The sequence below is a fragment of the Ammospiza caudacuta genome, chromosome 8 (genome assembly GCF_027887145.1).
Source record: "Ammospiza caudacuta isolate bAmmCau1 chromosome 8, bAmmCau1.pri, whole genome shotgun sequence".
NCBI classification, from domain to species: domain Eukaryota; kingdom Metazoa; phylum Chordata; class Aves; order Passeriformes; family Passerellidae; genus Ammospiza; species Ammospiza caudacuta.
Window position 1 is genome coordinate 40,511,611 of NC_080600.1, and position 18,487 is coordinate 40,530,097.

General features: G+C 38.3%; 1 protein-coding gene across 2 annotated transcripts in view; it reads right to left on the bottom strand.

The window, feature by feature from the left end:
• Positions 1-18,487, bottom strand: part of GTDC1 (glycosyltransferase like domain containing 1) — a 160,760-nt gene that overhangs the window by 64,301 nt on the left and 77,972 nt on the right. For both annotated transcript variants that reach the window (XM_058810003.1, XM_058810004.1), the window contains one exon: positions 18,106-18,279. In XM_058810003.1, the coding sequence (XP_058665986.1) occupies positions 18,106-18,279 (174 nt within the window). The remainder of the gene's footprint in view (positions 1-18,105; positions 18,280-18,487) is intronic.

Consider the following 18,487-nt stretch of genomic DNA (forward strand, 5'->3'; position numbering starts at 1 on the left):
GGTGACACCAATCCGGCAGGATTCTCCAGGATCACTTACAGAATCGTGGAGTCACTGAATCATCTAGGTCGGAAAAGCTCTCTGTGATCGTTGAGTCCAACATCTCCCCAGCAACGCCAAGTCTCCACAAGGCTTTTAAATCCCTCCAAGGATGAGGACTCCACCACTAGCCTGGGCAGCCCATGCCAGGGCTGGACAGCCCTTTTGGTGAAGAATTTTCCCTAATATCCAACCTAAACCTTTCCTGATGCAACTTGATTGTGTTCCCTCTCATCCTGTCACTCATTACCTGAGGGAAGAGCCCAACCCCTGCCTGGCTTCACCCTCCTGTCAACGGGAGTTGTAGAGAGTGATGAAGTCTCCCCTGAGCCTCCTTTCCTACAGCAGCTCCCTCAGCCACTCCTCATTTACCCAGAAAAACCCAATTCCCACCGAATTCCTGATGAGATACGAGATATAAACATCCAGGATGCCGGTTAGAGATGCTTTAGGACCTCCAGGAATGCCACAAGAGGTTTTCAACAACCAAAGCAGTGAAAGAGTCTCGTGCCTGCAAACATCTTTGTCCTTACCCATCCTTGTGTTGTGCACCTGCTGCTGAGAGCTTTCTTAATTGGACTAAGGGACACAGAATTTTAAATTGGATTAATAAGGTGTGTTTTTAAAACCTATTCTCTACATAGAGAGCAGTAGAGAACTTGCTCTCCTTGATTTGTGTCTAGTCCTGGAGCAACACCACCAAATGATCTCCCACACAGTGTATCACCACCTCTTACACCCAGTGCTGCAATAAGAGTGTGACATAATCTGAAACGTTCGGCCGTAATTCACTTAAAAACTACTACAACCTCATTGACCTCCTTATCAAACAATTTATTGTGCATTTACAGACTGGACAATGAAATAGAAGAGGTAAGGTATTAATGGTGACACTATTTGGCAAGCTCATAGCACAGTTCATTCAAAAGGCAATTTTAAAATTGAATGAAGAGGTTTGACTAGGCAATAAAAACAGCCACAATGCCAGTGAACAGTACTTAGGAGGAAAGCCTCTAATTATCCTATTTATAAATCAACAGCAATTTTACTGATGACTTCTTCTCAAACTTGATTAAAATAACTTCAAAAAATTAAAAAATAATCAGATCACATTTATTTTATTAAATTATGATTCTAAAGCATTATTGATTCCCTTCATAAATGAAAATGATAAAAACTTGAGGACAAGAATGAGACAACATTTTTTAAGAGAAACATTTGTACAACACTCTGCAACATAATTATAGTGCTGCCCTTGGGGAAGGGGATTTTATTTTATAATGAGAATGTTTACACTGTTATGGGGTTCAATCTATCTGGGAGGGAAGGTTAAACTTCTTTCCATTAAAGACAGGCTTATAATGAAAAGCTCTGAAAGGAGAATGGAGTCTAATATAGTAGATGTAATGGCCTATTAAATGATTCACACACACAAAATGAATCAAATTCATTGTATCTTACTGCTCTTTTATGACAAAATTGTTGAAAAAATAAAACTATTGTCAAGATAATTGCATATTACATATACTGTATTACTGTAACTACTATTCTTATTGGGTGACCCAGAGTCTACATTTTAGGGACGTTAATAGGACATTACATTTTAAATACTTTATAGTATTGGAATGCTGCACAGAAATCCCACTTTCACTCTGAAGGCAAAAATCAATTCAGACTTTAAGTCATGCTGCAATTCTGCATCATTTTTTTTCAATTAAGTTTTTGCATACATTCTTTATGATGTCATTTCTACATTCCTGCAACAGATGTTTGTTTATATCCCAATTTACCCAAATGCTGGCATACTAGTCCCTGAATGTAACCTCTACAACCAGCTTGTGTTTCCAAAAACACAGCACAAGAAGCGTTTCCTTAAACTTGTCCCCTCAATCTACTGCTAAAAATCACCATTTCTGATCATCACACAGTAATGGACATTGTTCTTACAGGAGCTTGAATGCATCAAAAATACAAGAAGAAATTAAATAAAAAAGTTATGGTACACCTCTAAAAAAAGAAAATTATATATAAGCAAGTCAAAAAGTAGGAAACATTTGGGATTTGCATGAAGGACTGAAAATTTTACATGAGATCTATAATACAATATTTTGGCCTACTGCTAAGAGCTGTACAATAATAATGACTGTTCATTAAGGAGCTGGTCTTGCAAACGCACAGGCAGACTGACAAAATCTGCACGACTGCAGCCAGTCACCCACAGAACTGTCCATAAGTGCTCAGGCACACTTATATTAAAGATCAGAAACCTTGGGTTATTATCTTTTTGTTAATAAATGTTTCTAATACACTGGCTGCATTATTTTCACATGTTCGAAAGTATCAGGATGTACCTGTATTATCATAATGCAAGTGAAAGTACAAATAATACAGGACAGAGAATATTTTGCGTGCTTTTACCCAGTAAATAAAAACACAATCAGCAGGGTTAGAGTGATTCCTGTTCCAGACTAATGGATAAAACTTGGGACACTACAGACAGCAAAAACTTTACATTTCCAAAGTTTATAGAAGACTTTGCAGGTTTCCAAGACCTTTACAATACCTCAGAATCTCAAATAATTTCAACTGAATTCAATAAAAAATAAGCCAGAAATTCTAAAGTCACCTGATGGCATTTAGATTTCTAATGGGAGCACAACCCTGCAGAAGTAGATCCTTATATTTTAATGAATAAAGGACTTCAGCATTTAAGCATCAAATGCTTAAGTTAAGCATTTGAAAGCTCACACTCTTTTCTGAGCCTTTTCTAATATTAAGAATATTTCCACATGTTTATTATTATTTATTATATAGGGGGAGAAGTTTAATTGCTTCTATCCAGCTTCACTGGAGAACCTGCTGAGTGGAACTTAAAAGTCCAACAATTCTCATATACAACTGTCTATGGAAGCTGGCACATTTTAAGCATTTCCTAGGCTAACCAAACTCTATGATTTTTTAAAATATAACTTAAAGCCTGTCTAAAATCTATTTCACTGCACAAGACCATTTTTTAAAAGTTTTTAACATAAAAAATTGAGGCAAGAAAAAATATAATTCAAAAATATTTTAATTACAGGAAGGTAGGTGAAGATTTTCAGTTTTGTGTTCCTATTACTAGAATTCAAGGTAACATAAATAATCCAGATTTTACAATCTGAAGTGGGATTATTTCTCCTGCAGGACATATACTCCTCCAGAAGGCAAGCTCCTAAGCACCAGACAAATGCTACTAAACATAACTGCAATAAAGGAAATTAATCATTCACATCTCGAGGAAGCCAGCATAAGAATGTAAGAAATTAAACCAGAGCATTTTCAGGAAGAAAAGTGGTGGAATAAAGAGCAATTGAGCAACCTGGTGCAGTGGCAGGTGTCCCTGCCCATGGTAGGTGGATGAAATGAGCTGATCTTTTAAGTGCCTTTCAACCCAAACCCTTCTGTGATTTTATGAACTCACCCTGCTTATAAAAGTAAGATACTTTGAGGAGAACAAGTCTTACCTATGAACAAGATTCTTTCCTATTAAAATTAACAAAGTAACCACCCACACCTATGTGATACATAAAGAGATGGAGAAATTACCAACGTAGAAGGTGGCAAAACATGAACAAAAAATGGTTGTTGAGGCCAAAATTCACGTCTTTTCCAAAGGTTCAGTCAGGACTGGAGTGGGGAATCTGAAAGGCAGCTCAATAGACAGAGAATATGAAACAGAGAAATCAGCCCATTAAATAACTGGACTCCTAATTTACCACAAAGGAGCCACTCCAAGACAGTTCCTAGTGGTGATCAATGCCAGACAAGGCAGATTGGCTTGGAAGGATGCTCTGAGTAGTTTCACATTGCAAGACTACAGGCCTCAGCTACTCTTCTTGGAGAGAAATAATGCCAATAACAGACATTATCAAGCAGATGGTTTTCAACTGAGGAACTCAGGACTATGTGTATGTGGGATGAACACTCATTCAACAACCTCTAGCAGAGAAGGTCCATCAAATCAGCCACTTATTTTCTCCTTCTCCTCGTATCTGCTTCCAAAACCTTCCATCTCTCTTTATTACAACTTCATTACCTCAACTTCAAGCATTCCCATTACTGCACTGGAATAATGCTGACACACCAAACTTGTTTATTGTTGCCCACAGCTATGCAGGAGGATGAGCTGCACATCCTCCCCAGTCATTGCGTTTGAGTATCTCCACTTCCCCAACAACTGCTTTGTGGGTACTTTGATTTTCTGCATGAACAGGAGTATCATGACAATTCAAAAAAGGTTAAAAGAGAGAAAAGTAAATGCCAGAGCTTGGACCTCTGAAGACATTGAAGTGTTCAAGTCAAATTTCACATATCCAAACAAAGCATCTTCATCTTTGTGAGGCATCCTCCTAGTTAGCATTCACTTTAGGAATTCCAAGTTAACAAATGCTCTCCATTTTTTCCTCAAGGAAAATCCATTTGTTTTCTTTATAGTAGGTCTTTTAAAAGGGAGTCATAACTGATGGATTACAACATGTTCCTACCTTTTCAATCTGAATTTCATAAGAATAAAATAAACCACAAATGAAAGTGCTTGTACCAGGCACGTTGAACCTTTCTTCTTCTATTAGCATATCAGTCTGCAATCATAACTAGATCAATAGCAAAGATATCTGCTTAAAAGAGCACCATGCTTTCTTTTGTCAGAAATTCATTACTTTTTATTAGGGTCATTGCTTGAAAACTTCAAAACACCATATGGACCTAATTGTGGTTTATTTTGGCAAAAAGGAAGACACTGTAGAACAATTGAGGCATTACATTCTACAATTCCATTACTTTCATCCCTCTCCGTTTTATTACTGTGTCATTAAAGGCAACTTGAGTGAGCGAAGAATTATAGTGTCATGTGTACGGGCTAGTAGATTAATAACAAAACACACTCAAGTTTAAAGGTATCTAACAGCTGTTTTCATTATTTTGTGTAAATACGCTTGAAGCATATCTATCTGATTAGTGGATAGAGTGCTCTTCTCTGTCACATGCCATGGGCACTGCTATGTGCAAGTAATCAAAGTGCTCGGAAAATGAGTTTACATTGTTCACTGCTGAAATACACAAATGTCAGAAAGTGACTGCGCATCAAAGCTTAGGCAAATCAGCTGCTGCAAACAAACAGACTCCAATGCACATCGCAGCTTTAAACATTCCTCTGCAGCACAATGAGTGAGCAGGACTTATTGCCAGCCCAAATGAAGTGATGCTCGTGGAATAATAAGTCACCAACGCATAGATGTGCTGGCAAGTCCAGCACTGGGTACCGCTGAAAAGAGCTCAGCTGCTTCCAGAACCAGAGATACAATGGTTTACTGTCATAAATATGTCCTGATATCAGGCAACTTTGTGGAACCCACAGAAGGTCTCAGTAAAAAACAAAAAAAAAAAAAAGAATTTTTTAACCTTTTAATATTTCTAAATATTTTTTTTAATTTTTCATCGCAACTCTTTTACCAGGAACCCTGTCAGCTGATTCCTCCACTTATTGGCAACAAAAAGACAACAAGTTTAGGCACACAAAAAGGGTACAATCCTCTCTTTTCCATATATAGTCATATCACTCAAGATGGATAATTCAAACTCAGATGGCAGATAACACAAGTGAACTCTGAATCCAAGAGACGTGCGATGAAGATTGAGGAAGGACAGATAAATTTCAGTCACTGAAAGGAATTACTGCATAAAAAGCTCTTCTTTCTGTCCTCCATTTGCTCCTAGCACAGATTGAGGCAGTTTTAGTATTAAAACTGCTCTACACAAGAATCAAAGTGAAAGAGCCCTACAGACTCATCAAATAAGAAAGTTAAAATAACTCATTCTGACTGCAATGAGCTCAATGGAATAATTTTATCCAAATGCTTCAGTGAGCAAAAGTAAACTGAGGCAAAACAGAGAAGGATTCTTAGAGAGCCACAAAGACTCAAACATTTTGCCTGACAATGGTTTTTACTGAGGCACACCTCACCCAATGCTTTCCCAAATCCCTGTGGTTGTCAACCCTTTGGCACCACTTCTACTTGTCTTCTGAGGGATGCCCAGGCTTCCAAAACAACAACATCATCCATGAATTTGTTGACATCCCACCCCATCCCATCCCATGAAGAGTTCCAGACCAGGCTGGATGAGGCTTGGACCAACCTGGTCTAGTGGAAGATGTTCCTGCCCATGGCAGGAGTTTGGAACCAGATAGTCTTTAAGGCCTCTGTCAACCCAAACCATTCCAGGATTTTATGTTCCTCAGAGTGATGCCCCAAAAACTCCCTTGTTGCAGACAAGAGGAGGGACAAAAAGCACTGGCCACAATGTGATTTTCTTCAAAAGCACTAAAATGTCCAGATGAACCCAGTACAGTCAGACAAAAACACTCCCTCACTTCTTTTCCCTTCCCACAAGGGTCATTATGAATCCAACCAATAAAAATTCAGCCCATCCGGAATACAGTCAGATGCTGGCAGACCAGCTGGATGAACCTTGCAGGACACTGCTCGTTTATGAAACACATGATTAATGATCTACATGACCAACACTGTGCAGAACACAAGAACACAGAACAGGCTGGGCTGTTGTGTCTTGTACAGATGCTGAGAACTCAGGATCTCCTTCATGGACCAGTTCAGGTCTCAAGACTGAAGTCACCAAGTGACCAGCTCATCATCCATCTTTTTTCACCTTCATTTTGGGGATACCATCACAACAAACATCTGCAGCTGCCTGGCACTACTCCTGTATTGTTTAACCAATTATTCTATGAATTTATCAAACTTGCATTTCAATAGTGTTTTAGCAGTCATTTCACAACTAAATGTGTCTTTGGAAAATAAAAATCAAACCAAGTAACCAACCTCCACACCCATTTTTTCACTTCCAGTCTCAGTCATTTAATAATGACCAATTTATACCTAGTGGATGCTGTAAGGATTATCCTGAAACTTAAATAATTCCTCCTCTTTCATGGCATTTATCCTCTGACTGTATTTATAAAGATTAACATATATCCCCTTCTCAACCTTTATTTTGCTAGGACAAGTGAACCATACTCTTTTAATCTGCTCTCATAATACAGATTCCCTAATCATCCTAGCAGCAATTCTCTACACCTGTTTCACAGTTTAAATTAATCTTTCTTGAGCATGGGTGACCAGAACAACATACTTTTTTTTTTTCAGTGCTTTACACAGACAAATCAATCTGTACATTTAAAATATCTTTTCTATGGTGTATGAGATTCAAATACACTAAAAAAAAAAAAAAAATATATATATATATATAAGGTACAGTGCAGTTACTTAGCTGCACTAAATGTCAGCACATTTGTGGCAATACCTGCACAGTTACAAACACTGGTCCAATTTTAGCACATCAAAGTGACCAAGGGAAGGAAGATCTGCCTGTTTCTCTATTAAACACCTGTGAGAACCATCAGCTGCAGATGGAAAATGTTGAAGAGTTCAAAGGAGAACACGGCTGTGAATAGCTTGGGGGTTTTTTGAGTGTCAGTTATAGAACTGAAGATATAATCCTGTTGCAGAACATTCATGATGAGTATTCTGCCATGAAGAGGGGAACACACCTAAAACCAAATCCATCCTGGAGAAATTAAATCTGAGGCTCTTCGACTGCTGCAGAACCAGCAGTAAGAGACCTGTGGTTCCAGACAAAAAGAGCTGATAAGGAAGCACAAGTGGAAAGATGAGGGTTCTGGTGGTGAGACATCACACACCACTAACAGACGATCTAAAGTCTCTTCCAGCCCAAGGCTTTTCATGATTCTATGGAATCATTACTCCCATGGCTGGTTGGGTAGCAATGAAAATAGAGAGGATGTGGTCTGATGATGAGCCCACTGTTGTGTGGGGGAAAGAAATACAGACAGCAGGTCACAGATGGACAAAGTCCAGCTTTCTGCAAGTCTGATCTGAGCACTGCTTAGGAGTCAGCTTAAAGGAAAATGGCACCATTTTATGAGGAATCCACTCTAAAATTTATTACAGATTGGATAATTCAACTTAATACATAATTCCTTCTTCCTGGCTGTTGTTACTGCCTGTAACTTTGTTTAAAAATAATGAACTGAACACAATGGGACCTTGTTTTGTACCAAAGCCACTCTGCAGCAGGTAAGTATTTCTCAACAAAAAATGTCCCACTACTAAAGAAGATAATCTAATCCCAAGAAATTTTTTTTCCTGCACACTTGAGGTAAACCTGGAGCTGTTGGCACAAGTCCAAAGGAAGCCACGAAGATGCCTCAAGGGATGGAGCCCCTCTGCTATGTTATGGACAGACTGAAAAAGCTGGGAGTGTTCAGCCTTGGGAAGGGGTGGCTCCAGGGAGAATTCAGAGCCCTCTTAAAGTGCTTAAAGAGGCTCCAAGACAGCTGAAGAGGGACTTTGGAGAAGGGCATGGAGTGATAGGACAGGGAGAATGGCTTCCCACTGCCAGAGGGCAGGGATAGGTGGGATATTGGGAAGGAATTGTTCCCTGTGAGGAGGTGAGGCCCTGGCACAGGGCGCCCAGAGCAGCTGTGGCTGCCCCTGGATCCCTGGAGGTGTCCAAGGCCAAGTTGGACAGGGCTTGAACAACCTGGGATAATGGAATGTGTCCTTGCCCATGGCAGGAGTAGACCAAGATGATCTTTCAGGCTCCTTCCAATCCAAACCATTCTAAGATAAGAGGCTGGGAAAACAGTCCTGGACTTGGATCTCCCAGTCCTTCCACAAAGCATCCCTATGACTTGCTGTTTGTAAGCCCAGGACTGATGAAGCCTCATTACCATTTAGAGATGCATCTTTTCCATAGTAAAGCAGAACAGCCTCCTACCTTAAAAGCACTTCTGGCACATTTACGTTGGGATTTTCATATTTTTAAATGTATGCTATCTGAATTATTTAAAGGGAAGAAGAGGAGGATTATTTCATCTGGGAGTCACAACTGAGCAGGGGGAATGTCCAAAATATAAAATATTAAGTATTTGCAAATGCAAAAAAAAAAAAAAAAAAATTCAAACCAAAAAAACTAACTAGATTAAAACACTCCTTGAGCAACAAAGAAATTATCTGTGATTTGGCAAAATTAAAAATCATTTAACTTCATCCCATTTGGTTTGGTATAAATAAAACATCTGCATTTAGTTGTTCTTACAAATTACATAAAGGTCATCTCCTTAGGACTGGAGAGCTATGCTCCAAGTTTCCTCTCCAATATGTGATTTTATGGATTCCATCCTGCAATTTTGTTCTCTTATTCTCTATAATTTCTATAGAACATCTTCATATCTTCCCCACTGACACTTCCATCTGACGGTACCTCTGACTGTAACGGGAATGGGGTGTCTGCAATCTTGCACACAACAGTGCTTGAAGCAGATCCAACACACATAAAGTTTCAGTCTCACATTTAATAACAATTTGCAAGGCAATCTATTCCACCACACTTTTAGAAGGTGCTGTTTGTTTGGGTTTTGGTTGGTTTAGCTTTTTTCTCCCCAAATTAACCCTGCATTCGAGATGAAATGTGGCTTTTTCTAAAGGTACTGTCACTCCCCTACAACTGGGAACAGAGGTTCTTTCATCCTTTCAAAACTGATTTCTGATATTTTATATTCTTAGTGAAGAATCTTTAAAAACTCACATGTCCCTTCTTATTCTTTACATTTTCTGCAAAATTTTTAGCACAATACCTGTTTTCTTTTATACTATATTTCAAGTACCCAGCATATTTAAACAATAAGGTTCTGTCATTGCCTCATGCAGCAACTAAGAAAATAAGATGCCCAACATGACTGCCTCCCTCTCTGTTACAATCCTGTAAGCATGAAATCCTTTTAAAGGAAAAAAAAAATCCACCTTCACTTCCATGCAATATTCATTAATTTCATAATAAAAAAATATGAAATTGTTCAAACGTTGAAGGGCAGTATTTTGAAATGCAAAATCCAGCAGGGACAGCCTTGTGTATAAAAACCATCTTTCACACATGCAAATTATTTAAGTTCCTATGGATTGAAAGGGACCTGGACACAGCCAGACCACTCAATATCCAGAATTAGTTTTGTGCCACCTTTTTCCTTTTTCTACCCCTGTTAACATTGTATTCTCACCAAAAGCCCTCAGTTCCCCCTGACTGCAGGTAAAATGAGGGTACTGAGTACTTTGCAGGATTCTAACATTAAGAAGCAGCTTTTTTCCACTTTGGATAAAAGAAGAAAAAAAAAAACCACAAACAAACCCACAGCTTTAAGTCTGCTGTGACAATTTTAACCAATTAAATTTAAATTTCACTGATTGTTATGACAACAATTTGATGCGAACACTGAAAATATTTAATGTCTCAATCATCCTGAATGGGAATGATGTTTAACTCAACCCCAGCATTCAGGAGAAAGACTCTGTTGTGAAAGGAGAAGAAAAGACACAGAGAGAGAATTGAGGTAGGAAGGTGAAGAAAGCCCCCACAAGGATTTGTGTTCATGATGCTTTAAAAAAGGTAACATATATTTATACTGAATCGATTAAAACTTCTACTAGTGTGGAAACTAGAGTAATTTTTTTTTTTTTTTTAATTCAGAGTAAGTACAGCTGCATGAGTGTTTTCCAGATGGAATCCCAGAAGACTGAGGAGCACCACCCATACCAGTTGCTGATGAAGGTGCCATTTTCAACCCTTCTCCCATGACATCCTTCAACTCCAAATGCCCACATTTATTACAGCAAGGTAGGCTATTCTCTTCCCAAGTTGCAGAGAAATTATTATGCATGGAAGTGCATAATAATCCAGTCCAGTCGTGACTCTACCACTGACTTCCCACATGAATATGCACGAATCAATTAAACCTCTGAATGCATCCATTTCCTCCTCGAGTAGTAATGATAATAATAATAATAGCTGCCCATTGTATAGGGCACTGCATGCAATATTTTTAATGCCTGCTAATGAAATGTGCTATTAATTATTAGGATGTGGTTTGTTTTTTGAAAGCCAAGCACCAGCACGTCTCAACTGTGTATTCAAAGTGACACAACTTGAATATTTCTGAAAAACTGCCTATGGGAAAGTATTGTGGAAAATCCTCCTTAAAAAGCAAATGGTATTTAAATCAGTATGAGAACTTGTAGGTCTCACCAGCTCTGCTTCAGAGAAATTTGCAGCTAAGGGGTTAATCAGATTAGATGGGAGTGGTTATAGGCTCAGTGCCACAGGTTTTGCCCTTTGTGGCTTCTCACATCCCAGACTTGGAAAATATGAGCTGTGATACTGAGAAAGGTAAGAAGCCAGCACAGCCCCATAGTGATAAATGAGTTTGCATCATCTGTCATTAGAACTTCCTGCCAACAGGGTCATTCCCTATTAAATTACCACTTGTCAATGTTTAAAATACTGATTGATAAATGACTGTGCCAAAACTGATAACACGACAGCTTTTATTTTCTAATATTCTTGGTTACCACATTCTGCTACTTCAAGATACAGATATAGTAGGGCTTTTTCCAAGTACTTTAGTGAAAGACAATTTAATCTAATACAAAACTAACAGGTACTGTATAACGATTGGTCCTGATATACATTACATACTATTCTTCTTGCCAAAATAAACCTACTGGTGATTTAGCGATATGGGTAGATCCAAGTTTCACATTTCATCAAATGCTAGTAATCTGTTTTATCAATATAAACTGCATTTTAATGAAAAAATTCTTTTCTTCAGTACACTTCACTTTTAACTCCCCAGAGTATGATAATTCGTTCACGCTGTAGAACAAGAATGTTTTACAAGACCTTAACTCTCCAGAGAAATTTCTCTGTAAATACAAAAAGCAAATTTTATGGGAATGTGTTGTATGCAACATGAGCAGTACCCAACATAATAAAAAAGTGGGTTGCACAGAGAATTCTGCTTAAGTATCCTTGTGAGCTATTGTGAGCCTAAATGGTTATTATGATAGCATTTAGAGGAATACCTATACGACAGATAAAAGAGAGTCAGTAAAACTATTTTTGTCCCTGAATAGATAAAAAAGAAATTACTTTTTAGCAAGTTTTGCAGAATGAATATATCCCAGCAGACTCTTCAGCCAGGCCCTTCTCTAGGAGAGCACTCTCATTCTGATGCTGCTGGAGTGGCCTGGGGAATAAATATTTTGGGGATAAAACTGGCATGTTCTGCCTGGAAGACAAGGCTGGGGTAACAGCTCTTCCATGATCCAGAGGGAGAATGGAAATTCCTGCATCACCCAGAACAGCACAGGTGAGTGTGTGGAGGAAGCACCATGTGAGAAAACACTGGAAATGAAGGTGTCCTTCACTGAACCACCTAAACCCTCACTGCAGGTGCAGCTACCTGAGCTAGCACTAATCCCAGAGGGGCAGGAGGAACCACTCCACTGCCAACAGCTCCACAATGGAAAAATTCCATTTTTTTTCCCCTTTTGAGCCCACACTACATATTCCTCCCAACAAGGGCTGTGTCCTAGATCCTGGTGGCATCCCTCATGCTCATTGTGTAACTCAGTGTGCCAACACCCATCCTCAAACCCCGCTTGCGGCAGGTGAGGAGGAAAGAGATTCTGGGGAGCAATTTCCATCCCCCAGCTCTTCAGCAGCAAGCCCCAAGGTAGGAGCAGTCTATTGGCACTTTCTAATTATGCTAATGACCCATAAACCGTGGTGGCAGCGAGGCTGTGCCATTGGAGAGGGCACAGAGCACCATGGAGATGCCCGAGCCACCACCAAAGGCAGGAGGGACCCCCAGTACCAGAGTCACTGTCATTAGCACTCCACCCAAGCTAATACAAACTATTTCACTGGAAGTTAATTAGCCAAAAACTGCTCTCCTAAGCTATCTGTGGCTTCCCACATGCAAGACAGCTCACTACAGCTCACATGGGTACCACTGCTGAGCAGCTTTCCCTGCAACACAGACACGTCCCAAGTGCCCATGCATAGCTCTGGGCTCCTATGAATTCAAGTCTCTCCTTGCTCATTGACATCTGCATTTTCCCAGTTAAGTTCAGCCCTGCAAACCTGATCCAAGTGATGTAATTAATTTAATTAATTTCTTTTACTTTCCCAAAACAGGCTCCTCCACACACGTCTCAGCACAAGAGATACCGCAAGTGTCTCTTAAAAACTTCTGCTTTACTCAGGAACTCCCTTGACTGGCCCTAAAATACTCTCTGAATTGGCAAATTCTGCCTCTCTCACACTATAACTAAAAAAAATGTAAGCCCAAATGGTTGAGAATGTCCTGTTAACTGTACAAAGTTATAGAAGCAAATGAAGAAACAAGTCTAAAATCTTTAATTTTTCTTCAAAATGAGCAATGCAAATTGTACAAGATACTCACTAACAAGTTCCACTTTAAAAAAAAGCAGCTTTTATTTTCTGCTGTAATCCTCATAGTCTCATGTTTCTTTTATATTATTCCACCTCAGTTCAATGTGAATTTTGAGCTCTCACAAACCTTACTTCATTCTTGCTTATAAAAACATCTTCCTTTCCTACCACAGTGTGGTAACAATAAAGATATACTACAATCAGAGGAATAGTAATAATAACCAAAATCTAAATTGAAATTTTCATTGGAATGAATTCCAAGGAGAACCTAATCTGACCCTGTTTTGCAAACTACCACTGACAGACAATGTGGGCACAGATGGGATGAGAGAATTCCTATAAAACCACAGAATCGTGGAATGGTTTGTGCTGGATGGGGGCTTAAAGATCATCTAGTTCTGCCACAGGTAGAGACTTCTTCCCCTAGACCAGGATAGTGGTCCAGTGGATATCCAAATACCATCAAAGACCTTGCAGAAGTTTCCAGAAGGCTCTGCTGGCATGTAGAGAAATACCAGAGATAACATCAGTCAAAAGGGAATTTCTTCCCCGACCATCATTTTACAGTGCAAAAGTGGAAAAAGATTATATCAAAATGGACTCTATTGATCATATAGTGAAAAAAAAATTGGATTTTATTTATGTTATAATAGAAAAGATACTAAAATGAAGTCAATGGCCAGGTAAGTGTGAATTACAATGTATTTAACTCTGTGTCATAAACCCCCAGTCTGATACTCAGCCACTGCTCTCCATCCCTTGCAATACCAATGCACTGTGCAGGGACAGCCTGAACTCAGAGGGGTTTTTGTCTTGAAGCTTAGAAATACTCTGATATTTATTCCCACATCATATACTTCACCAGAATGGACAAAGAGCAGAATTCAAGGACGAAATCATATGGGGTGGGTATACACAGAGCAGCCTTGGCACAACAGGATAGAATATGGAAGCCAGTCATTGTCAGAACCAGAAAACAGGAGGATTAGGTCAGTAAATATCTTATTCTGTCAAATCCTCAAATCCTTTCATCTTTTCTCATTGTCAGATAAGGACCACAGTCTGCTGCATTTGCTCTGGGAGCACCAACATGAGTCCTAATGACAAACATTTATTTAAAAAAAAAGATTCTTGATAAAAAAGCATCAACAACTTCCCCTCAGAAGTAGAAAAGCCCATTAGAGGCCCATTTGAAATATTTAAATACACACTACAAATTACAGTGGTGCCTCGGAGTATCCACAAGTGTTTCCTAGGATATCTTTCATCATTATACCTCCCCTCTTAAGTGATCATTTACTATGCTGCTTGTGCTGTTTGTGGCCATCAACTACAGTAATTACATTAAAAGGTAGATATTTCACAGGATTAACTCCTGTGACACGATCCTTCATTACACTGGTTTTGATCAAGGCTCAGATGTATTTTATTTTGCCCTACAACTGCAATATTAATCTAAAATAATCTTAAAAAGCTCCCCATCACACAAGTGAGGATGATTTCTCAGATCACCTCTCTCTCCCCAATCCAAAGGTAGATTACGTTTCAGACAAGAACACACACTGAGACATTCACGCGCAAAATTAAAGAGGTCAAAATAAAAAAATAAAAAACCCACCCTGGTTATTTTGCCTTCAGAATTTTTAAATATTTTCCCAACATCTCAGTAAAATTATGCATTTTAAAAAGACTGCAGGCACTGAAATGATTGTCAGTCATGCAAATAATCACTTACTTACACTGTATGAGTTTGGTTTGGATAAAGCAAATTACCATTTGAAAATAACTTGAAAAACACTCTGGGCTAAGAGCTTGCTTTATAAATTTTAGCTTGGCCACAATTTTTCTTAACCTTTTTCTCCTCAATCTCCATTCAGTCACTATACTCATACAATCCAAATTTAAAAAAACAGCTTTGAATTGCCACAGGTGCATTCAACTATATGTAAAATACGTAAAGAAAAAGCAAATTTTGGCTGCAGCTGAAGGTCAAAACCCAAAGAACTTCAGAGTCAGGCAGAAGCAGCCTTTTCTTCAGATTTTTTCCTGTTGTCTTGATATTGGACTATAAACACTGCAGATCTTATATCTAAATTAGCTGTTGAATAAAATATATAGTATAGAGTTGACATTAATTTTTGTTTCTAATCAGTCTGCTCTGAAAGTTTTACTGTCACATAGTTGTTTATGTACATCTTAATCTTGAATTATCACTGTTGAAAATAGGTTTCTGATATAATCCCAAGTGCAGTGACAACAATAAAAAGGGAAAGGTGTCCTGCCTAGTGAGATGGGATTTAACATGAGAGCAGGACTCTAAAGGAGCCCACAGTGAGGTGTGAGATCTTCCTGCTGTACCAGTTTAGGTAGCAGGCTCATGGTTTTACCCACCTAATCACCTCCTGCTCTGGACAAACGAGCGCTGTGTGCATGATGACTTCAGCCCAATTTGTCAGATCTTGTCTGACCCCATCTGCCAGGGCTGACAAGTCCAGAAGAGCTGATGTAATACACGAGACAGGGTTATCATAACTTCATCTCCAAAACTAGGTCTGGGCCACATGATTCCTAAGGTATGCCAAAACCCCCAGAGCCTCTGGAACTGGCTCCACATCAAATATGCTGAGCACCCACAGCATTCCCTGTGCTCAAAAGCTCTGGACTCTAAGAGGGAATAGTAGATCCTCAAAGATATACAGGTACTGAACTATGCTGCCATACAGGCAGCCAAGTCCCTGAGAAACACTGGAGCAGTTTAACCCACTTGTCAAAAACAGATGCTTAAAGATTTAACTTTAGACACTGATTTGCATCAGTATTTTAGAATACAAAATTTTCCAAGACACTGAAAATCAAACTTGCAGTTTGAGTACATCAGCAAGTGCACGACCTCAGCTCCTGCACTAAAAATTTCTCTACCTCAAACTACCACACATGTATATTTAGCCTTTGAAATAACTCTAAGTACAGGCTGGTCAGGGACAAAGATCTCAAGTGTGGCCAGAACTTCTTATCAGACCAAAAGGCGGGCTCTTGCAAAGTCATTGCAGTGCTTCCCATCCCTATTTCAGCAAAAAAACCTACCCAGCATGGTGTGGGGTTTAAGAGCATAATCAAATTGCAGAATCACACTCTATTTAGTGCTGGTCCCACTGAAGCAAAGTTCCTGTTCAGTGGGAGGAGAGTCCCTTATAACAGGAAAAACAATTGTGCCAGGTTTAATCAAAAGTGAGAAGGATCCTGTGAATGTTCCCTTGGAGCCACATAACCCAGTGCTAATTTCAAGGCGGGCTCTGAAGGAGGGCAATAAAAATCGTCCTTCAGAGTAAGCGGGGAGGAGCGAGGAGCAGCTCCTGCTGCAGCAAATGCCAACATCTGCAGGGCTGCTCCCTGCCACGGGAACGCTGCTGCCCACTGCAAACACACTCAAAGAAGAGGAGGGGATAAGGCAGCTCCTTGGCTGCACGCTTATCTCTTTCACTGTTCTTCCCCTGCACAAATATGCACAGAGCCGAGGTGTTGGAACCCTGGTTACTGAGGGTTTTAGACTTTCTGTACTAAAAAACACTGGTCCCCAAGAAAACACTACATTTAACCTAAAACTGTAAAGAAAACTTCCAAAATTAAATAATAAAAATAAAAATATAAGTGTGCAATTTAAATTAAAATGTGTAGTATCACAGAGTAAAAAACTCAGAATTTAAAGTTTTAAAATATATTACTATAATAATAATAATATATTAATATTATAATTATTATAATTATTATATTAATTATATTAATTATATTAATACAGTCCCTTCCAATAATATATTACAATGATAATATTATAATATTAATATATATCATATTGTAATAATACATTATAATAATATATTACATATCATATCATATTATATCATATCATATTATATTATATATCATATCATATTAAATTACATTATATTACATAACATTATATTATATTACATTACATTATATTACATTAGTAGTATGATATAGATATTATATGATATAGATATTATATGATATATTATATGATATATTTTAAATATATATAATTATATATAATAAAAACAAAATAAGTTTTAAAACAAAAACTAATTCCTTCTTCACCTTCTTCTTCATAAAGGTAAGTAATATTATATAATTTAATTTTAAGATCCACCAGTTGTTAATTACTAAGTTAAAAATAATTTAAGTGTCGCTTCTTAATTAAACAATTTGTCCTTAAAGAATCTTACAAAGAAAAAAAATACAACTCCATTTTTAATTTATTAAAATAAAATACTATAAAACTCACAGTTTAGAACACTGTAATATAAATAAAACCTAAAAAACATATAAATCCAAACAAAAAATACTATCTCACACATTTAATCCCAACCCTAACAAAAAAAACCCCAAAACTCATCACCGAGGAGCTGGAACTCCTGGAAGGCTGAAACAAGTGGGAAATCACTGAAACAAGTGGGAAATCACTCATCCTGAACAGTGCAAGTTTGCACGACAGGCACTGAGGACAGGCTTGGCTGCCTCAATAGCCTCTGATTATTGAAATACATTTATCAATTAGGGGGTTTTGCATATTATCAAACTCATTCATTAACGATGCTTTAGCTGATTAGTTAGAACGTCACCATAAATACAGAGTTTTGACAGGCTGGAGGCAATTTATGACGTGGAAAATGTACTAACCTGCTCACATCAGGAAACCTGACTGGAAAATAAAGAACTTGGCACTTCGGTCTGATTATTTTTTCCAAATCCTTAGGTCTGTGGTCAGGAATCAGCTTCATAAATTTTCCAATAGATTTAAGAAAGGATTCCATATTAAAAGCAGAGTTGAACACCACAACATCAGCGACCAAACTGTAAAAAGTGGTGAAGATTAATGAAGATATTGCTGGCACAAAAGGAACAGGATTATTCTACAGGCAAAGGAAATAGGATACACGTTCCCATGAACAAGCAAAAGGTGCAATTGGATGCTAATTAAAATCAGCCTTTTCACATGAATTAGGAGTATCACAAGTACCTTAATCAGAAATGTCTTAATTTCTCTCTATTCACCCTTTAA